The sequence below is a fragment of the Pristis pectinata genome, chromosome 28 (assembly GCF_009764475.1).
Source record: "Pristis pectinata isolate sPriPec2 chromosome 28, sPriPec2.1.pri, whole genome shotgun sequence".
Taxonomy (NCBI): Eukaryota; Metazoa; Chordata; class Chondrichthyes; order Rhinopristiformes; family Pristidae; genus Pristis; species Pristis pectinata.
In genome coordinates, this window is record NC_067432.1 from 28,491,151 (window position 1) to 28,514,684 (window position 23,534).

The 23,534-nt window shown below is 41.3% G+C and overlaps 1 protein-coding gene across 1 annotated transcript in view; it reads left to right on the forward strand.

Moving 5' to 3' along the window:
• The first annotated feature begins 4,822 nt into the window (after positions 1-4,822).
• LOC127583993 (DNA-binding protein RFX7-like) overlaps positions 4,823-23,534 on the forward strand; it is a 62,727-nt gene continuing 44,015 nt past the window's right edge. Inside the window, exon 1 of the mRNA XM_052040470.1 lies at positions 4,823-5,444. Within this exon, the coding sequence (XP_051896430.1) occupies positions 5,293-5,444 (152 nt within the window). The 5' untranslated portion in view covers positions 4,823-5,292. The remainder of the gene's footprint in view (positions 5,445-23,534) is intronic.

Genomic DNA, 23,534 nt, shown 5'->3' on the forward strand with positions numbered 1-23,534 from the left:
GTCCTTCCTGAGTCTACTCAATCTTCCTCAGTTTTCTGTTATTATATACTCTACCACAGAACCTAGCATTTTCCCTACTATTGATGTTGGGCTAACATGTTAGTAGTTTGCTGTTTTCTGTCTCCTTACTTTCTTAAACAGAGGGGTTATATTTACTACCCTCCTGTCTGTAGGAACAGTTGCAGAATCTATAGAATTTTGAAAGATGCCACCCAATGGTTCTACTCTCTCAATATCCATTTATTTCAGAACTCTAGGATGTAGATCATTGAGTCCTTAGAATTTATTGGCTTTCAGTCTCACCAATTTCTCTTGTAATTTTTTTTTACTCATTGCCTTCAGTTCCTTGTTCTCAGTAAACTCTCAGTTCTCTTACATTTCTGATAGGCTTTTTGTGTCTTCTGTGAATGAAGACTCTTAGTAGTATTTAAAAATTTCTCTGCCCTTTTCTTATTCCTGTCTGTCTGTTGAGTGGCCCACATTAGACTTTTCCATTTTTTAACAGAAGCCCTTATGGCCCATTTCTCACCGGTTTACCCTCATACCTTTATCAATTTCTTGGTCCTCCTTTGCTGAGTTCTAAAGTATGCCCAATCCTCAGGCCTGCTGCTATTTCTGACAACTTTTTAAACCTTGCTTTGATTTAGTTTCTCCTGTCAGCCACCAACTGACCACTTTTCCAGTTTTTATTTTGTTTCTTAAGGGACTTCTTTGTGAATCATTTCTCTAAATGCTAGCCCCTGGTACCTTGCAGTGTAGTTTCCCAAACATGGCCCTTGTACTTTCATTGTTTCCTTTGTTTAGATTCAAGGTTCCAACTTCATATTGAACTACATCACCTTAGAACTCACTGTAAAATTCTATCTTATTATGGTCACTCTTACCTGAAGAACCCTTTACAAGTTTATGAATTAATTCTTTTTCATTGAACAATGTTAGCTCTTAACTAACTTTTTTTTCCAGTTGGTTCCTCCACACACTGATCTGGAAAACCATCTTGTATATATTTCATATTAGGTATCTTTCACTTTATTGTACATAAAAGTTTTTGCTAGAGTACATATTTGGAAAATAAAGTTGCAGTTAGAGTATGATAACTGCAGTTGAATTGTTTAATTATATTTATTGTTAAGGTTTCCATGTGGACAACAAATTCTTTTGAGCCATTGGAGCACAATTTTATCTATGAAACTGTAACTTCTGCAAAGTAGTAACAAAATTACGAAAGTATAAAAGCTATATATAAGGTTTGTGTGGGTGTGTCATATGTGCATTGATCTCACCAAAATTGTTCCAAGGTAACATTTATTGCATACTGCAGAATCAACATGATACTGTGCATAAAAGATCAAACATTGGCAACCAAGGCCCAACTAAAGTGCTAGAGGGACAATCAATCCAGTTGAAATGGACCTTAATTTCAAGGAGTAGGGACTGGCATGATGGACTGATTGGTGCTTTGTGAATCCATAACTTGGGATTAGTAAGGCATTTGACAAGGTCCCACATAGTAAGCTGGTCTAGAAGGTTAAGGCACATAGGTTTCAAGGTGATCTGGCTGATTGGGTCCAAAATTGGCTTGGTGATAAAAGGCAGAGGGTAATAGTGGAAGGATGCTTTTCTGATTGGAAATCTGTGACCAGCGGTGTAGTGCAGAGTTCACTGCTGGGACCCTTGTAATATATATTAACAACTTGGATGTAAGTGTAGGAGGTATGATTAGTAAGTGTGCAGATGACACAGAAGCTGGTGGTGTTGAGGAAGGTTGTCTTAGGCTACAGTAGGATACAGATCAGATGGAAAGTTAGGCAGAACGTTGGTGTTTGCCTTCATAGGCCGGGGCTTAGAATACAAAAGTTGGGACATTATGTAGCAACTTCATAAAACACTAGCTTAATCACACTTGCAATATTGTGAGCAGTTCTGGTTCCCACATGAAAAAGGAACATGATCACACTGGAGAGAGTGCAGGGGATATTGCCTGGATGGGAGGACTTCAGTTATGGGGAGAGATTGAATGGGCTGAGCGTGTTTTCCCTGGAGCGAAGGAGACTGACGCTGATAGAGGTATATAACATTGTAAGAGGCACAGATGTGGTAGATAGTCAGAATCTTTTCCCCATGGCAGGTATATCAAAAACAAGAGGGCAGAGGTTTAAGGTGAGAGGAATGAGTTTTAAAAAGGATTTAAGGCAAATTTTTTTTTTACACACAGAGAGTGGTTGACATCTGAAACTCACTGCCAAAGGAGGTGGTGGAATCAGACACAATTGCTACACTTATGAGGCATTTATACTGACGCTTAAATAGGTAAGGCATAGGATACAGTCCTAATGTGGGCAAATTGGATTGGATTAGTGTAGTGGGGAAAAAGGTTGGCAGGGATGCGGGGTGGGTGGAGGGGCAAAGGGCCCACTTCTGTGCCATACAACTCTATGACTCCAATCCTGTTGAATATTTTAGTGCTCAGATGCATGCAATCATAACTTTAATAAATTATTTTTTTAATCATTGAAAGCCTGTGTTGTTTGTGCAATAACACTGCTTACTTGTGCACAGTCTCTTGTGTCTCGTGCTCACAGCCCGGCTGGGCTTCATTCAGGAGTCCCCGGGAGTGCTCCCACACTCCCTCAGCCCTAGCCCAACTTCCTCAGCCTTCCCCTGCCCCTCCCTCTCCCCCAACACCCCTAACTCAGCCCCCCTCCCTCTTCCTCCTCCTCCTCCCTCAGCCTGAGCCCTCTCCCTCAGCCCCAGCACCCCTCCCTGTTATTTGTCATCTACATCAATGATTTGGATAAGAATGTACAAGGCATGGTCAATAAGTTTGCAGATGACACTTAAATTGGTGGTATAGTGGACAGAGAAGAAGGTTATCAAAAATTACAGGGTCATCTTGATCAGGTAGGTAAGTGGGCTGAGGAGTGGAGTCTGATTCAGATAAATGTGAGGTGTTGCATTTTGGAAAGTCAAATCAAGGCAGGACTCTCACAGTGAACAGCAAAGCCCTGGGGAGTGTTGTAGGACAGAGGGACCTGGGAGTTCAGGTACATGGTTCCCTGAAAATGCAGTCACAGGTAGACAGGGTGGTGAAGGCGGCTTTTAGCTTGCTGGCCTTCATCAGTCAGGGTATTGAGTATAAAAGTTAGGAGGTCATGGTGCACTTGTACAAGACATTGGTGAGGCTGCACTTGGAGTATTGTGTTCAGTTTTGGTCACCCTGCAAAAGAAAGATGTTAGTAAGCGAGAAAGAATGCAGAAAAAATTGATAAGGATGTTGCAGGACTTGAGGGACTGAGTTATAGGGAGAGGCTGGACAGGCTTGGACTTTATTACTTGCAGTGTAGAAGATTGAGGGGTGATCCTAAAGAAGTGTAATAAAATCATGAGGGGCATAGAAAGAGTGAATGCGCACAGTCTTTTTCCCAGGGTTGGGGAATCAAGAACTAGAGGGCATAGGTTTAAGGTGAGAGGAGAAAGATTTAATAGGAACTTAAGGGGCAATTTTTTTTTACACAAAGGGTGATATGTCTGTGCAATGAGCTGCCAGAGGAAGTGGTTGAGGCAGGTACAGTAACATCTTTTAAAAGACAGTTGGACAGGTACATGGATAGGAAAAGTTTACAAGGTTATGGGCCAAATGCTGGCAAATGGGACTAGCATGGATGGGGCATCTTGGTCATCATGGACCAGTTGGGCTGAAGGGCCTGTTTTGTGGCTGTATGGCTCTCCCTTAACAGCAGCTTCCCTCCCTCAGCACCAGCCCCTCCCTCCCTCCTGCCCCCACCCTCCTCCTCCTCCTCTGCCCCAATCCCCTCCCTGCTCCCCCCATCCCCACCCCCCTCCTCCCCCATCCCCACCCCCTCCCTCCTCCCCCATCCCCACCCCCCACCCTCCTCCCCCCATCCCCATCCCCACCCCCCTCCTCCCCCCCATCCCCACCCCCCTCCCTCCTCCCCCCATCCCCACCCCCCTCCCCCCTCCCCCATCCCCACCCCCCTCCCCCCATCCCCACCCCCACCCCCTCCTCCCCCCATCCCCACCCCCCTCCCCCCATCCCCCCATCCCCACCCCCCCCATCCCCCCATCCCCACCCCCTCCCTCCCCATCCCCACCCCCCCACCCCCCCATCCCCACCCCCCCATCCCCCTCCCCATCCCCCCATCCCCCCCTCCCCATCCCCCCATCCCACCCCCCATCCCCCTCCCCCATCCCTCCTCCCCATCCCCACCCCCCCACCCCCCCATCCCCATCCCCCCATCCCCCCCTCCCCATCCCCCATCCCCACTCCCCCCTCCCCCCATCCCTCCTCCCCCATCCCCACCCCCCACCCCCATCCCCCTCCCCCTCCCCCATCCCCATCCCCCTCCCCCTCCCCCCATCCCTCCTCCCCCATCCCCACCCCCCCACCCCCATCCCCCTCCCCCATCCCCACCCCCCCTCCCCCCACCCCTCCTCCCCCATCCCCACCCCCCCTCCTCCCCCCATCCCCACCCCCACCCCCAAGCCCTCCCTCCTCCTCCCCCTCCCCAACCCAAGCCCCTCCCTCCTCCTTCTCCCCCTCTCCTTACCCCTCCCTCCTCCTCCTCCTCTCACCCCTCCCTCCTCACCTCCTCCTCCTCTCACTCCCTCCTCACCCCTCCCCTCCCCTATCGCCCTCTCCCCCACCCCTTACCCCCTTCCCCCCTTCCCACCCACCTCTCCCCACCCCTAACCCCCCCCCTGCTCCTACTCCCCCTCCCCTCTGCTCCCTCCCCTCCGGCGGACTGCGCCTGCGCCCCGCCGCTCGGTGTTCGCCCGGCTGCGCTCCTCCTCCCGTCTGAGGAGGGCTCCGCACACAGCCCGTGTGCATGGCCCCCGCTCCGGGTACGGGCTCTAACACACGGGAGACACACAACTCGCCCAAAAACCCCTCCGATTCGGTTCACACAACCCAAGCCGCGGGAGCCGGGTGTCTGTGAGGCCTCTCGGGAGGGGGGGGTGGGGGGGAGCGAGGCATCTTGCGGCTCGGAGCGGGACAACGATGCACCAGAGCCGGGGAGACCGCTGCGCACAGGTCGGGGCCGCGCTGCTGTGTTGAAGCGGCACCCAGGAGCGTGTGGCCGGCGGCGGGAGGAGGGAGGGAGGGAGGGAGGGAAGGGGGAGGCGCTGCTCTATCCTGAGGGGCCGCTGAGCGGCTGCGGCCTAGTCACCGTGCGTGTGTCACCCCCCCCCCCCCCCCCCGCTCAGCTCACGGAGACCCTCCCCCCTTCTCCCCGCTCCCTCCCTCCCTCCGCCCGCACCACCATCACCATCATGGCAGAGGAGCAGCACCAGCCGCCGCCGGAGCGAGAGCCCGAGCAGCAGCTCCGCCGAGCGGAGGGCAGCGGGGCTCTGCCCAGCCTGGTGCCGGGGTTGGCAGAGTCGGAAGCCAGTGCACTGCAGCAGAAGCTGAGGAACTCCATCTGGTGAGTGAGCACAACCGGGGCCTTCTGCATAAACAAGTCCCTGCCTGCCCCTCAGCCGGATATTATAAAATATTAAAGTGTTAGCACATATATCACAGCCTAACAATATTCTGCTGCTTGTGTGCTGGGACGTAGGTTTTACTTTGGTGTGTTTTTGTTTGTTTTGATCGGCACATCTTTTTATAACATATTTCTGTTTTTTGTTGGATTTTTTTCCGGTGCTTTATTTAAAGACGTTGCCATCCTAGAATTTGTATTTAAACGTGAGAGATCACCCAAGTTTTATCTTTCGCATTTTTGTAGAAGACGTTGAGGCATTATTGCTGGTATGTTTTTTTACCCCTCCCCCCCCGATTCAGTGTCAAAGGGCGTATAAAAGAAAATGCGCTCGAGAGCATTTATTTGAGTAGAAATTAATAAGGTCAAACTTATTAACTTTTTTATAACGATGCCCTTGTATAGAAAAACAGGATTAATCTGGAAAATACTGACAGATGTCCGCACTTCTGGTCACAACAGATTAGTTATTTACAGGCAAAATATGTTTAATGGTTTTGTTCTTCAAATGTTTGATACTGATGTTAAAAATGCAAGATGCAAACGACTATAGTCTATATTTTCAGGGGTTTTAACTCGTGTGAAAGTGCTAAGAGGAATTATTGTGATGCACTTCTAACAATTTTTATTGTTTGCCAAAAATCTGGTCACCCTACTTTGGTCCATCCATGCAATCTTTTCTTACCAAGGAGAAAACAATTTTGTGTTCAAGTCCTTCCTTCCCTCGTGCTTTGACGTCCAGCAACCCATGAAATCAGTATTATTTCAGTTTTAGATTTCTGTGCATCCAGCAATTTCCATTGCTCAGTTGATGTCTGTCCCTAGACTATTTAGCCCCAAAGCTGTTGAATTCCCTTCTGAATCCTGCCCATCTCTCCTCTTGTTAAAATTTACTCTGAGTACCCATTTTAATATTGCCTTGTGGAACTTTGTGTCAAATTTTGACTGATAATGCCCATGAATTATCTTGGGATGTTTTAATATCTTGAAGGTGCTATATGTAAGTAAGATGCACTTTAATATTTTAAAAGTGTGCATCCCACCAGGATTTGCTTTTCCACATTCCTTGATCATCCAACAGCTTTAAGTGACATAAAAGATTCCACTTTAGTGTAGCACATTTGTGATTGCGAGGACATTAATCTTGCACATTTCATCATAAATTCCACTCAACTTCAAAGTCTTCTGTACATCTGTGATCAATATCCAATGAGCTTGAATCCAAATTCCATGAAAACCGGCTCCATAATTGATGGCTTAACAGTTTCTATTTGGTATAGTAGTTTGTGAAGGTGTTCAGGCTGTAATCTGGTTTCTCATGGGTTTGATTGTCAAAGCTGTTTCATTTGAATGTGAAATAAGTTTTTTTTCCCCAGTTCTAGATTGGGCTGCCAGATGCAGCAGTTTGCAAGACGTGAAATGGATGGTTCTTGGCCTAGTCAGCTCATCTTGCTTGAAAATGCACCTAGTGGCTGACGATAGTAGAGCATTGCTAAGTTTTGGAGTTGTTTCTGGCCTATCTTGCTCTTATAAAGTGAGCTGTTTTAGGAAGAATAGTTTCAAAGCTCATTCTTCTTGTTATTTTGTATCTCTGACACCATGAAATGTGTCTAATTCAAACTAATTACAGTACTTAAACTTTCATGTTAAATTTGTGTTTTTAAAAATAAGCAATATTTATCTATTCATTGTTTTTACAGTGGCTGGGAATAAATTAGTATGCTCTGGCTCTACTTGCATATTCCAGACTGAAATACAGCTTGTCTTTTTTTTTAACCAAAGCTTCAGGAAAATGTAGGAGAATAGGGTTAATGGGAATGCATTGAGATCCAGCATAGACTGGATGCGCTGAATAGTGTCTTCCTGTGTTGTAAGAAAATATGAGAAAATGTTTTTGAGGCCACAACATTTACATTCTTCTGCTTTCAAATTAGATTGTTTTTATTTTAATGAAGATGAAAAATAACATCATGTAAAGGATGTCATTAAATGTATGGGATCGAAGGCAATTGGCTTGTATGATAGATAGCAGCATAAAGTAATGTATAAGGAATTTGGGCATCTTATCATTAGCAAGAATTGGCATTCAACCAGCTTCCTTTTGTTTTGGTTGATTTGGACAATAGGATTGTGCTAGAATGTCTGAATTTGCAGATAATTATTATCATTATGAACTAATGCAAAAAAAAGATCCAAAGAAAGTAGGCGTGTTGACAGAAAGATGGCAAATGCTATTTGATACATAAAACTATGGGTGTAACCACCAAGCATGGAGGTAATTCTGAAAAAAAATTAATTTGGTCGTGATTGCTGTGTATATGTTGTGGAGTTTAGATACTTCATTTTGATAATGTACTTGTGGACGGGAAAGAGACTCTTAATAATTCCAGAGTCAAGGCTTTGGACTTGAGGGGAGATTGGCATGCACTGGGACTTTTGTCCCATGAGCACATTGAAGGGTGATTTATTTAAGTGCAAAGTATTTAAATGTTTGCATAATTTGGGTCCAGATAATTTTTTTTGCAATGTCATCTATTCAAGAATAAGGGATATGAAAGAAAATGGTCAAGTGAAGTGCATGATGCAAATTTAAATAAGGAAAGCAAGGGTGCAAATTTAAGGACTGGAAAAAAAGGATGAGATAAGTTCATCAGCTGATGTGATCCAGAGTTATTAAAGTTAGAAATGGAGTTAGAAAATCATTTGGTTGAATGGGTAGGAACATTTTTATAATCTTCTGCCTGAAATAGTAGGTGGTCTTCTGAGGCATTGTCCAAACTCCAAACAAAATATTTTTTCCCAGTGATGCTGTATGGGAATCAAAAGATTCTGGAGCTTTTAAAGCCCCATTGGTGGTGGGTGTGCTCCTGCAGGCATAATTGCTTTTCACAGAAAGGTGTTTGCCAAATATGGAGTGCACAAAATGCAAAGGAAATTTCACAGATTGTTGGTTGATCTAGTTTGGTTTTGTACATAGGGAATCAGGACTAAGTTTGGCCTTGAAGGAGTTAAAGTTCTTGGGGAATAATTCCAAAAGGAGATGTAATTTAGTTTCCTTTTTGGTTAATTCTTTTCCTTGTCCTGATTTCAAATCTAGCACCCTATTAGTACATTAATTATGCATTCCTATTATTGATAACTGCAGTACCTCTACAGGTGAAAGGTATAATTGCAATGTGACAGACTTTTTTAAAACTTTATTTAAACAGTACAGTAACAGGCCCTTCTGGCCCAACGCGCCCGTGCTGCCCAATTACACCCATGTTAACCTACTAATCTGTACGTCTTTGGAATGTGAGAGGAAACCCATGCAGAGAATGTACAAACTCCTTACAGACAGCGGCAGGAATTGAACCCCAATTGCTGGCGCTGTAATAGCGTTACGTTAACAAGTGTGTGCATTGTAAGATTTTTAACCTGGGCAGTATATGATATTCTATGTTTTTGACCTTTATGGATTACTGACCTAAACCAGTTTATCATTATGTTTTCTCTAAAATAACAATTCTTTCCCCTTTTTGTATTAATAGCATGTAGAAAAAAATGCTGGGTTCAAATGTGTTGTACTTTTTACAGTTGTTTTCCTACACTTCATGTTGCATTGTCAGTTACCCATAAGGACCTTGAACATTCAACAAGTATAAGTTGCTGGGATAAATTGGCAAGTCAATGTGGAATCATTAAAAATAACCTTAGTCATGTTTATCATTTTATAAAATAGTAATAGAACATGGGATAAAATCATAGGGTGGATTTGTAGGGCATGCTGAGGTGCTCAGGTAGTATTGTTATTGTCTGATTGTGACTCTGAAGATGGTACATGATTGTATACTTTAAGGTAACTTCACAACCGTTGAGAATATTTGCATTGTCCCTGTTTGGTCCATGGGGATGGTTTACTCAGAAATGTCTTTTTGATTACAATTTCACATGTGCGTACAGGTACTTTGTTTTTCAGGCAAAAAATTGCTTTCATACCTTGTTTTATAAACAATGATTTCAATTATAGGTACTATGAAAATAACTAAACTTGCTAAACTGGCTGGCAAAAATTTCCCTGAGACCCATGTCATGTGGCTTTCTCTGGTGCATTTGTGGAGTTGTCAACTTTATCGGTAGTCTGGTTACAGTAATCTTTGTTTTGATTTAATGTGCAGGCGGCTCCTGTTTCAACCTGTGGCCTGACCTGCTTTTCCCCAGTGATTTCATTTTGTACATTTTAAAACTCTCCTGACATTGGAAATGTTATAATCTCATGAGCACATGACATAACTATTCTTTGCAGTATATGTTCTCTGCAACACAAAGTTTTTCTTAATTCAGATATTATGGTAATTTAAGTTGCAAACAGAACACATGCATATCTACTAGGATGTAGTGTTTATCTGGCAAGCTGACTTTGGTTAGTAGTTGCTTAGAAAGATCTGACCGTCTATCTTTTTTGACTACCTTCGCTCCAAAGATAAATTGTTTCCTTGGAACAGTGTGGTGAGGGTTTTCTCTTCTTTATCAACATTCTGAAACTTGTTAATACTTTCCATTAGAGATCAGTTTTAATGAAATATCTTGAAAAGAATGATATATGGTCTTGATCTGCTTTCCTAGCTTGTGGAAAGATAGGTTGCAACAGAAGGTGGGGATGGGTGGTTAAGAGGAGATTTAGCAGAATGCAATGGGGTATGCAAGAGTGGCGCTGAGATAGATCAGTCAGGGTTGCATTGAATGGCGAAGTAGGCCTGAGGGGCTGAATGGCCTACAATTATTTTGTATTTTATCTTCTGGGGTTCTTAAAATGAGGTGGATGATCGTCAATACAATGCCTAATTGTGTGAAAGAAATGAAGAGTACAGGATTTATATGGTGCAGCATCAGACTTGATGAAGGGTCTTTGACCTGAAATGCCAACTCTGCTTTTCCCACAGATGCTGCTGGATCTTTTATTTCTGTTTTTACTAACTTTTTGGAGCTTAGTGTCAAGCAATGTTCACATGTAATGAGGAACGTTTAACTTTGTGACATCCTAGTATTTCAAGATAGTTATTTTCTCTTACTCTATGTTCTTGCTCCTGGTTTAGAGACCAGTTTCTTCATTCTGGATTTTAAAAAAAAAGTGTGCAAAACTGGTTTAACTGTATTCATTGGGGAATTGTCTATTTATTAGTTGATATTGCCAGATATCAAAATTTGTATTTGTAGGGTCATAGAAGCAGTAACATGTACAAGGCTTTTGGCCAATGCTTGTTCATTTGGAGTTACTGCAAATAATTTCTATCAGTTTCCACTGAGTATTTCAGAATGTTTCTTTTCAAATAACACCCGTCTTTTAAATGACAGGGATTTTAGACTTAGTAACCACTTCGATAAAACATTCTAGTTTGAGTTTTTTTTAATAAAGGACCCTAAATTCCTTTTCATTTGTCTGTGGTTTGACCCTGAATTCATTGTACTGTCTACTCGTTTGTTCAGTTATGAACAGACAGGAACCATTTCCCTCTTTTTTTCCACATAAAACATTTTATTTTAGACCAAAGGAAAAATACTTTTGTTTGAAATTATGGATGTTAGAAGTCTGATTTTCAAGACAAAAAATAATGAAAACATTTAGGTGAAGTATCATTTGTGGAGAAAGGCAAGTGTATCTGAATCAGTGACCCATCATCGGGACTGATAAAATCCAGGAATATCTCTAAAGATGCAGCCTGGCCTTTTGAGCATTTCATCATTTAAAAATGTTGGATTTCTATTATCCTTGTTGCTTTTAAACTGATGCTGTTTTATTTTAAAAATTCAAAAAAAAACCCTACAGATGCTGAGAATCTGAAATAAAAATAGAAAATGCTAAGAATGCAAAATGGGGCAGGCATTATCTTTGGAAAGAAACAGGTTAACCTTTTGGGTCCAAGACCCATCATCAGAATCTTTATTTTAAGCCTTTCCTTATAATGATGACCACCCTTTCTTCCTATCTTTCTAGTGAACTGTTTCTTGCTATTTCCAGCTATCTAAAATCCTTCCTGTAGTGGAGTATGCAACAATTCAACTGTTAGGCTCTTATCCAAACTCATTGGCATATTTGAAATTGTTTTGTCTTTGTGTATTTAAACCCTGAATCCAAATTAATTTTTTCAATTTACACCTGCAACTTTTTAAAAATCCTTAGATTTCTGTCTCCCTGCATTACTTGTTAACTCTTCTAATGTGTTTTGTATCCTCTTAAAGGCTTGTCATGTTTGTTGTGTGCTTTGAATTTAAAGTAAATTTTGATATTCCTTCTAAGCCTGGTAAGAGGTCCAAGTGTAGATCTCCAAGGATTCCCTTAATTATGTTCCATAAATCTGAAATCTGTTCTTTACTGTCTATGCAGTCACTTTTCCCAACTCTTGCTAGGGTTTCTCAGATTGTGCACCTGATACTAGTTGGAGCAGTGCAACCCAGATTGAAGAAACTAGCTCTTTTTTTTGCACAAAGTAGCAATTTTGTTTTGTCCTTTTTGAACATATTCAATAGTGCTTTGTTTAAAAAATTCTCTGAACCTCTGGTTTCTCTGGTAATTTGGTTGGTGAATATCTACATAGATTCTACACATGAAGAGTTAAAAATTGTTCCCCGTGTTTATTGTGAAAATCTTCACGTTGGTTCTTATTCACAGGAAGTAGATGATGCTGCCCCAAGAAAAGCTTGGTGGGCTGACTTGAGTTGTGGCTGTCTGTGATGCACTGTTAAAGAATTCTGGGATTCTAACACTGTGTTGATAAAAGAATAAATTTCCTCTTTTTTGCATAATGGCTTACTGTTGATAAAATTAGTTTATCTCACATTTGACTGTTGGTGGATAGCTTTGGTTGCTAAGCTGAACTCAAATGTAGAAATTTGAGTTCAGCTTAGCAACCAAATTTGACCAATTTCATTTAGGTGGCGTGGTGACCCTCATATATTAGGTATTCTTGCTCTATAAACAATGCTTAGGGAATTCAGGCAGGCTTAAAGGCTTTCTATCATCCTTCAGCATAACTGTGCCTTTGCTTTTTTTTACACCCTGAAATTGCCACTTGGGGTGTGAATGTACTGTAGTGACTATTTTACAGCTGGCAGGAAAGTTTGCAACATTGGTGTATTTGCCCATTTTTCCTCAGTTTGGTGCAATAGGTTTCTTCATTTGCAATGCATTTAAGGTGAGAAGGATCCCAAAGTTAGAACAGCTGCTCGATTATAGTTGCATGGTTTATGTAAAAACAAAACAGGCAGTATAGTAAATTTGTAACTCTGAAAATTCATGGAACTTTGCCTAAGTGTTAAAAGAAATGTTCACTTTCTAATGGATTCTTCTGGCTTAGGAAAACTTGCAGAAGGAAAGGTAAAACAAATATTTCTTGACTATTTTCCTTCACCTTGTCTCCATATTTTGGGGGTGGGGTTGGGGTTGCAGCAATGTTAGTTTTCTGGAGTCTGTCTATGGAATTGCATGGAGACCTGACACTTGAGACTACTTTGCTCCTCTCTGCTGTGTGATATAGATTGCAGTAAACTGCAATGCTTTCCTTAGCTGGCTTGGATTACTAGTTTTCATCCCAGAATAATGATACAGGGTAGACCCCTAACTAACTTTCAGGTCCTTCCTGCAAACCCACCTTGTTATAGATCCACTGGACCCCGAGCATGTTTGCTTACACTCTGCCAAAGAGTATTAAGGGCCATTTGCTAGAAATGCTAAAATTAATCTTGTATGGTTTTCTACAATCCCAATACCACAGAATACATGGACTAAATACTTTTGGAACTTTTTTCCAGTTTAAGTGACTGTAAATGTGAGAAATGCATTAAGGGAACTTAGGGTACAGTGCAATTCTATGCACAGAGGATGATGCACTGTTCATTATAGCTAAAAAGAAGCCTTGAAAATTGAAAATGACATACTCCAAAGAGTCAGTGGCGTTATAGTGTAAACTTGTCAATTCTTCAAATTGTACCAGATGTAGGATATCATTTGTGCAGTATATGAAGATCTTAACACCTAGAAACTCCTCACTGTGGTATAGGAATGCTTATGCAGATAAATAAGATTCCCCATTTGGAACCATTTCCCCACTTATTTCCCTGTGAGCTATTCTTTCTCGTATGCCATCAGCTCCCCACTCATCCACAATAGCAACTTACAGTAGCTAGTTATCCCACCATTCAGCACATCTTGGGATGTAGGAAGAAACTAGAGCACCTGGATTAAAAACCCACATGGTCACAGGAAGAAAGTGCAACTTCCAGACAGACAGCACCCAGGGTCAGGATTGAACTTGGGTTCTGGGAAACTTTTTCTAGTTTCCCAAATTTCCACTGGAACTAAGCACCCAGCACGTGCCCTGTGCCATAGCAACTTGTTTGATTATGCTAGTAAGTGCATTCACACCCTTTTTAATACAAGTTGGCACTAGAGAGTTAATGATCTCAATCATGCTGTAAGTGCAGAACTTAAAGCTGTTATCCTACGAATTGGATAGGGAAATTTAAAGGAAGACTGGAACACTAATCAAACCTTCAAGGGAGGAATGGTAAAACTGACAAAGGACCTGCTTTAAAAAGAATTCAACATGAATTTATGGGAGCAGTCACTAAGTCAGGTAATGTCTCTGGAGGGAGGGAGTTTTTTAAAAATCTAATGAAAACACCTTAAACACTAACAAATAATAACATTTAAAGTAAGTAAGCACATACCTTTTTTCCATGGGGTTGCAAATGGATTGAATGAATGTATTCACTATTCCTACACCAGCATTCCCCGTGAGCCAGATGTAAAGTGCATCTGGCTGCTTTCCTCAGTGCGTTACTGTTCTACTGCTGGATTTGGTGAGTCCAGCAATGGAACAAAGGTCAGTTGTGACTACATTTGACTTTCGGCGATCCTTGGACTTCCTTGTTTGTCTAGGCATGTGTTGAAGTTTGAGACTTTCAGAGGCACACATGGCTGATGACCAGTTTCCTTTGGAACCACTGGCATTCAGGGTTTGGTCCGATGTTCCAAGTCATTGACTTTTCATTGGAACTTGCATTGCAGATGTAATGGGTTTTAAGCAAGTACAAAGCCAAGGAGAACATAAGAGGTGAGGGAATGGAGAAAAGAACAAAGACAGGTCCATGGTAGGTTCAGAAAGCAGGAGTGATTAGAGGTGATGCAAGACAGAAGTGGGTGTAATGCAACATAAAATATGGGTCATGACAAGTTGAAACTCACAACAATTATCATTCCCAGAACATCATTTTTGCTTGTTTGCTATGTAATAGGTGGAACTTATAATTGCAAGCACCTCTGACAGGGCATCTTCAGCACCAAATTAAGTTGCCTTGTGGGATAAAATGGGTGCAGTGATTTTGATCTAAACTTGTTGAACACAGTGGACATATGTGGCAAAGCAATTATCTAGTCACATTTGATGTCTCCATCATGAAAGAGATTGCATTGTGAGTTGTAAATGCAGTGTACTCTACAAAGTGCAAGTTAAATGTGTTTCACCTGTTCAATCAGTGTTGCCGATAATAATAAAAATAATCTGTAATGTTGTTGTTCAATGGCTGAAATAGATGATAAATTCATGGCAGAGGACTAACCTTGTTAACTTAATTTGGTGCTAAAGCAAGATGGCCTGTCAGAGAACCATGTAATTCTGAGTTCTGGCTATTACATAGCAAACAGACAAACATGAGCAATTTCCTCCTGGTTTTAACGGCTATGTAGTTTTTTTTCTCTCTGACTGAGGAGCAACATAGAGATTTGATGTGCTCGGTTTGAGATTTTTTTGAACCCAGGAGCATAAAGCAAGATGACAGTTTAAGTATGTGGTAACAACTATTTGAAAGCTGTTGTAATATTAAAAGTTCTATTCCCTGGGTCAGATGGCCTTCCTGTTGCTGCTGTTCTGGATCTGAAACTACAGCACAAGTGGTACCAACTGCTGTAACGTGGTTGGAGGATAAGGAAATGTAGGTTTGGATCTGTTTAAGGAAACAAGAAACTAGGATCTGGGTCTGGTTTGAGGGTGTTGGATGGCTGGTTTGGGACAAGCTCAGGCAGGAAGGAAGACCAGGCATGCCGTAATCAACAAATAGATTAACTATCACGTAAGGGCATAAATAAAAGCTGGAGTATAAATAAAATGATCAGGATGCCATTCAATAAGTTGGTGGCCAATCCTCCACCTTCATTCCAACTTCTGCCACTATCCCCATGTCCCTAGATCCCATTAGTTGCTTAAAAAAAATTCTTCTGATATATCTTAAATATACACAACCACTTAATATCCACAGAGTTGTAGTGCAGAGGGTTTTAAAGATTCAGCGTGCTTTACAGGAATTTCTCTTCTCAGTACTAAATGATCAGTCTTTTATTCTGTGATTTTATGCCCTAGTCTAGATCCCCTGCTCAACTAATAAGATGCCAGCATCTATTCCTTCTGGAGTTTTTATGTTTCAATGTGTTTGCCACTCATTGATTTAAACTCCAGGAAATATAGACTTAGTCCACCTACTTTCCCTCATTGGACTATTCCCTCATCTCCAAAATCAAGGTAGTGAACTTCTGTTGAACTTCCTCTCAGGCATGTGTATCCTTCCACAGCTAAGAAGACCAAAACAGTGTCCAGTATTCCAGGTGCAGCCTTTGCAAGTCCCTGAAGTTCAACCCTGTGTAATAACATTTTATTTTCTGGATGATTTCTGTACCTGCAAATTAACTTTGTGATTTGTGTTTTAAAACATAAAATACACCACACTATGGTTGACAATGTTTATGAAATGTTTAGGTACCCAGGATCTCGTTACAAGATGTTACTCATAAGAAGGTAGGACGCAAAGAGAAAGGGAAATAGGAGCTGAAACTAGAGCTGAAATGAATGCCGATGAACAGAGTAGATATATAAAAGTGAACCAACAGATTGCATAATAGAACCAATATTGCATTTGGAATAGAGTTGGGAGGTGTGGTCTTGGAGCCTGGCATCTGAGGCTTGAATGCATTAGAGGATTTTAGTACAGCGGCATGCAAAAGTTTGGGCATCCCTGGTCCAAATTTCTGTTACTGTGAATAGTTAAGTGAGTAGAAGATGAACTGATCTCCAAAAGTCTTTAAGTTAAAGATGAAACGTTCTTTTCAACATTTTAAGCAAGATTAGTGTATTATTTTTGTACAATTTTAGAGTGAAAAGAGGAAAGGAGCACCATGCAAAAGTTTGGGCACCCCAAGAGATTTGAGCTCTCAGATAACTTTTACCAAGGTCTCAGACCTTCATTAGCTTGTTACGGCTATGACTTGTTCACAGTCATCGTTAGGAAAGGCCAGGTGATGGAAATTTCAAAGCTTTATAAATACCCTGACTCCTCAAACTTTGTCTTAACAGTCAGCAGCCATGGGCTCCTCTAAGCAGCTGCCTAGCACTCTGAAAATTAAAATAAATGATGCCCACAAAGCAGGAGAAGGCTATAAGAAGATAGCAAAGCATTTTCAGGTAGCCATTTCCTCAGTTCGTAATATAATTAAGAAATGGCAGTTAACGGGAATGGTGGAGGTCAAGTTGAGTTCTGGAAGACCAAGACAAATTTCCAAGAGAGCTGCTTGTAGGATTGCTAGAAAGGCAAATCAAAACCCCCGTTTGACTGCAAAAGACCTTCAGGAAGATTTAGCAGACTCTGGAGTGGTGGTGCACTGTTCTACTGTCCAGCGACACCTGCACAAATATGACCTTCGTGGAAGAGTCATCAGAAGAAAACCTTTCCTGCGTCCTCACCACAAAATTCAGCGTCAGAAGTTTGTAAAGGAACATCTAAACAAGCCTGATGCATTTTGGAAACAAGTCCTGTGGACTGATGAAGTTAATATAGAACTTCTTGGCCGCAATGAGCAAAGGTATGTTTGGAGAAAAAAGGGTGCAGAATTTCATGAAATGAACACCTCTCCAACTGTTAAGCACGGGGGTGGATCGATCATGCTTGGGGCTTGTGTTGCAGCCAGTGGCACGGGGAACATTTCACTGGTAGAGGGAAGAATGAATTCAATTAAATACCAGCAAATTCTGGAAGGAAACATCACACCGTCTATAAAAACGCTGAAGATGAAAAGAGGATGGCTTCTACAACAGGATAACGATCCTAAGCACACCTCAAGAGGCACAAGCTGAAGGTTTTGCCATGGCCCTCACAGTCCTCCGACCTAAACATCAATGAAAATCTGTGGATAGACCTCAGAAGAGCAGTGCATGCAAGATGGCCTGAGAATCTCACAGAACTAGAAGCCTTTTGCAAGGAAGAATGGGTGAAAATCCCCCAGACAAGAAGTGGAGGACTCTTAGCTGGCTACAGAGAGGATTTACAAGCTGTGATACCTGCCAAAAGGGGTGTTACTAAGTACTGACCATACAGGGTGCCCAAACTTTTGCTTCGGGCCCTTTTCCTTTTTTTGTTATTTTGAAACTGTAAAAGATGGAAATAAAAATAATTTTGCTTAAAATATTAAAGAAATGTGTCATCTTTAACTTTATGCCTTTTGAAAATCAGGTCATCTTTTACTCGCTTAGCTATTCACAGTAACAGGAATTTTGACCAGGGGTGCCCAAACTTTTGCATGCCACTGTATCTTGGACAATGCATCAAACTAGTGTTGAAGAAAGCTTAACCATCAGCATCGTGCGAGGGATGGGCAGTGAAGGTTAGGACTCTGGTTCAGGAGTGTCAAGGGTAATACTGCATTTTTGAAACATCTGGTTAAATAGGATCAGGGATATTTGGGTTAAATGAACTTTGAGTCTGTAAAGCTCGATGTGGCAGCTTGTGTTGACATTGTAATTTTCCTTGTTTCAAATTTAATGGTTTGGAGTACATCTGAACAATCCTGTTACTTTTGCAATGGACATGGTACTTGCTGCAGCCCTTAAGTAGCCTTAGTGCAGAAATCTTTTATCAGGTTTTGACTAACTTTAGTGTCTTTTGAATTGAGGTCTCTAATTTTGTGACTGCAATCGAAATATTCGCTTCTCCCTTGAACGGAAAATACCCCTCTAGTATCTGTTGACATTTTTCTCTTAAGTGGTTTAATTTTTTTTCTTATTAGCTATCCCCAGCAATCCTGTTGTCATTAATTAGAGTCATACAGTAATATGGCATGGAACAGGCTCTTCAGCCCAACTTGTCCATGCCGGATAAAATGCCAATCTAAGCTTGATCCATTTGGCCCTTATCTCTCAATGTTTCCTATCCATGAACCTGTCCAAATGTCTTTCAAATGTTTTTTATGTACCTGCCTCAACCATTTTCTCTGGTAACTTTTCCATATACCCACCACCCTCTGCGTGAAGAACTTGTCCCCCGGGTCCCTTTTAAATCTTTCCCTTCTCACCTTAAACCTATTCCCTCTAGCTTTTGATTCAATTTTCCTGGGGGAGGGGGAAAGAGGAGACTGTGCTTTCACCCTGTCTATGCCCCTCATGATTTTATACACCTCTATAAGATCACCCCTCAATCTCCTACACTCCGAGGAATAAAGATCCAGCCTGCCCATCCTCTCCCTATTTCTCAGGCCATGGTGACATTCTCGTAAGTTTTCTTTTGTACTCTTTCCAGCTAGTTACTCTTTCCAACAGGGTTACTAAAAGTGTGCACAATACTCCTGGTGTGGCCTCACAAATGTCTTGTACAACTGCAACATAACATCCCAACTCTATACTCAGTGCCCTGACCAATGAAGGCCAGTGTGCCAAATGCCGCTTCACCACCCTGTCTACCTGTAACCCCACTTTCAGGGAACTATGTACTGTTTACTGTGAGAGACTTACTCTGGTTTGACTTCCCAAAATGCACACCTTGCACTTGCCTGAATTGAAAGCCATTTGCCATTCTTTGGCCCACTTTACCTAGCTGATCAAGATTCCCCCCCACTACCACCAGCAATGAAGATCCATGCCACAACCATATTTCAGTGAAAGTGGACAGCTGTGACAGGATTCATCAACACCATCGGTGAATCAGCATGGCCTTTGCTGACTGTAAAAGCACTTTAAAAGACAAGGCCTTAAACCTAGCACGTGGCCTTGTTTGATCCTTGTTGTCCTATATGCTTCACAGATGTGGAAATTGGTGCCTCAAACTGTCGGAGAGGTACTAATCAAGGTTGTCTATAAGAAATACTTCAAATCTATGGGGAGGGTAGGCTCATCAATAGCATTATTCTCTCCTGGGCCACTGTTCTCATATTAAGGCTGGAAACAAGCTGTCTGCTCCTGAGTTTCAGCAGAGGATGAGATCCTTAATAACCCACCCATTTGTTCTGTCAAGCACAATGATCTTCCTTCTGCCATGTTAGCAGAAATGGGGATGTTTGCTGATGATTAGGCAATGTGCAATTCCATTTGCAACTCCTCAGCAATGTTTCCTCAGCAATTCATGCCTGTATGAAATATCTGAGGATGGGATAATATATGACTAGTGCCAGGCAGTGACCACCTTCAACAGGGGAGAGTCTCATCACCTACTCTTGACATTAAATGACCATCTTATGGCTAAGTCCCCCAACATTAACATCCTGGCAGCAGCTCTTGACCAGAACCTAAACACAACCAGCTGTGGCTGTTTGGGCAGGTCAGAGCCTGGGTATCCTGCATTTTGACTTCCTTTTGAAACCCCAAAGACTTTCTGCAGTCTCCAAGGTGCCAATCAGGAGGTTAATGGAGTACTCTCCACTTCCCTGAATGAATGCAGCTCAAACAACTCTCAAGAAGCTTGATGCCATGCAGAGCAGAAGCCCATTTCTTTGTACCCCATCTACCATCCAGAACATTCATTCCGTCCATATGATGGCTGCAGCGTGTGCCAGCTACCAAGTCAACCACTAGTTACTCACCTGACCATTCCAATAGCACCTCCCAAACCTTCGACCTCTGCTGCAAAAAAAGGATGAGGTTTTGAGGGAATGGGAACACCATCACTTGCTCACTTGGAAATATGTAACCTCTTGTCTAAATCCTGGAACTCCTTCCCCAACAGCACTGCGGGAATACTGCAATGATTCATGAAGACAGCTCACCATCACCTTCTTGGGCAGCTAGCAGTGGTTAATAAATGCTTGCCTTGCCAGCAATGCCCAGATTCTGAAACAGGAATTTAAAACAAAATCTGCAGATCCTACATGATTCTTTAGCCACCTTGGAATGAACAGAGCTAAAAGGAAGCAAATCATTATTGACAATGAGAGATTCCCTAAGAAGGGAAAAAATATAATTTGCCATCTTATAGATTGACAGTAGACAGAATCCACAAGTACCTAATTTGTAAACTTTTTCTGCATTTGTTGCTGTTGCACTTTTTTTTGCAGCTGTTATGTATCTGGGGTGATAAATTCATCAGTGTATAATTAATTTAAGTTGGTATTTTCCTGGGAAATATATTATTAGTCTGGAAACATAAACAACTGATCACCATAATAACTAATGGATTTGCTATAAATTACATGATGCGATTTTTTTTATTATCTCCAATATTTGAATAATTACTAGATTTTTCTCCAGGGAAATATGGGCAAAATGCTGGTTAAGGATGATAATTTTGTATCTTGTGTATCCTGTAATGCTTAGAAAATAGAAATGATTGCAAAACAATTTTAAAATTTTCAAATAAAACATTACACACTTAAGCCCTTTTGTTTGAACTTCTCATTGTCCTTTTACCTTTCCATTGTCTGATATTTTCCTTGCCTCCAAGTATTTATTCAGTCTTCCCTCTGAAGATGGTGCAGTCTTTGCTCCATCCCTCCCCATCTTATAAAACATTTTGTCATAATGCAATAATCTCTGTCAACTTGGAAACCGTGAAATTCCCATGACGTGTTGGCTGAAGTTCCGCAATATCAGAACCTGATAATTTGGGGAGGGGCAATTTAAATCATCAGAATAAGTTTGTAAATTAGTTTTGAATAATTATTTATACTCTTAATATGTATGCAAGTATTCTGCAATTGTAATTACAGAATATTTTTATAAATTAGTTAAAAGGTACAGAGAAATCAGAACTTCAATATTATCTGATCTTTTGGTCAGGTAACAATGTGGGTACAAGAAAGTGAGAGTGTGTGGGGTGGGGGAATGTGGATTTGGTCAGTAGGGCTGCATTCCATAGCTTGTTCAGGTATCTGAGGGTTAGGTCTCTCAAAAAAATTGAAATAGAGTATAGATTGCAAAGACATTTGGTCATCTCCAATTTGTCTTAAAATGCAAGAATAAAGGAGCAGGAGTAGCCTGTCCACACCTCATGCCCTTAAGATTGTGATTATTCCCATGTAATGTCAGACCAAAATATAATTTTGTGCATCTGCTTTATAATTAACAGTTTTCATTGTAAGAAAATATCATGCATGTTGTCCAGCAAAATCAGAGAAATGGTTATCTCCAGTGTTTAATTGGAACACATCATAAAAGTTTGGGCCCTATTCCATGCTTGGATTGTTATTCCATTGCATAAAACATCTTTCTGAAAACCTTCAGTTATGAGAATACCGGTGTTGACTTAGTACCAACAAGCTCACCATTAGTTAATTAATGGAAGGTGGGGAGAAAGAGTAATGATAAAGCAGCAATAAGGGCACAATTTTCCTTTTGTTAGAATGTGGCAACTTGGAGATCTGAGCAAGAAACTGCTTTTTAATCAAGTGAATCACTTGGATAAAGGGGGAGATTGTATTATGGGTACGCTTGGATTTACAACAATACAAATGGCAGCAAGAAGTTATAAAGAGCTATGGCCAGAATAAAAGGGTGCATTGCAGTGGGTTTGAAATTTATTGTGTTTCAGATACAGAACACAACAGACTTCACATCCATCACGCTGAAATTTTTTTATTCTGGGGCTCTAACAGTTGTTCAGTTTATGGCTTTGGGCGCAAGATATCAACTTATCTAAACCTTTGGAGGAGGTGCAGTGCAGATTGAACAGAATGACACTGAGGATGGTTGGGTGCAGTTTGTAAAAGATTTGGAGCAAGGAATTTCATCTGAGTATTAAACACTTTTCATCAGTGAAGAATACCACATTATATAAGGAACATTTTATAATATTTTGTGTGATTCATTGTGTTACTTTGGCTCTCATGAGCACCAAGCTATTTGTAAGAAAATGGCTTTGACCAAGATAATTTTGTGTTGTCAGAGTCTTGGAATTCAGGTTGAATGAATTATAAGGTGTATTGGAAACCTTGCAAAGCTGTGTATTGTTCCATATTTCCAAGAGAAAAAGCTCCGAGTTTGTTGTTGGTTCTGTGATAGTTGTTTTTGTGAACAGTATTTTATCTTTCTCCAGTATTGACTGTGTTTTAATATTAAATTGTGACATTTTGTAGAATGCAGAATTTATCCTGGGAATGAAAAAATTCAATATTTCAATTGACTAGGCATGACCATGAGAATAAGTATATTCTTTATCTTCACTATCTATTAGCCTACAAAAAAAAATTGTTTTTCATAATTAAATTATGGAAAGTGCCATTCTCTTTCTTTCCAATGGAGCATTTCCGAAAAGGTATCTTTTAGGTGCACATGGCTAAAATTTTCCCCAGATTTTTGAACAGGCTATCTGCTAAAACCTCTACAAATTCTTGAATTGTATTTATAAGCAAACCTTGGGATCTTCAGGAATTATTTTCAAGGCAACATAATTCATAAAGTTGAGAGCAGTAACATAGCACAGACACTCAAAAACAGCATCATGTTAGTAAAATTGTTTAAGGCCTTTAATGTAAGGGCAAGCAAAACAAAATTCTTACAAAGTTCATGAAATGAACTTGGAACATAGAGCAATACAGCACAGTACAGGCCCTTCGGCCCATGATGTGATGACGTTTTATCCTACTCTAAGATCTATCTAACCCTTTAGTCCCACATAGCCCTCCATTTTTCTATCTTTCATGTGTCTATCTAAGAATCTCTTAAATGTCCCTCATTTATCTGCATCTGCTGGCAGTGTGTTCCACACATGCACCACTCTGTGTGTGTGTGTGTGTGTGTGTGTGTGTGT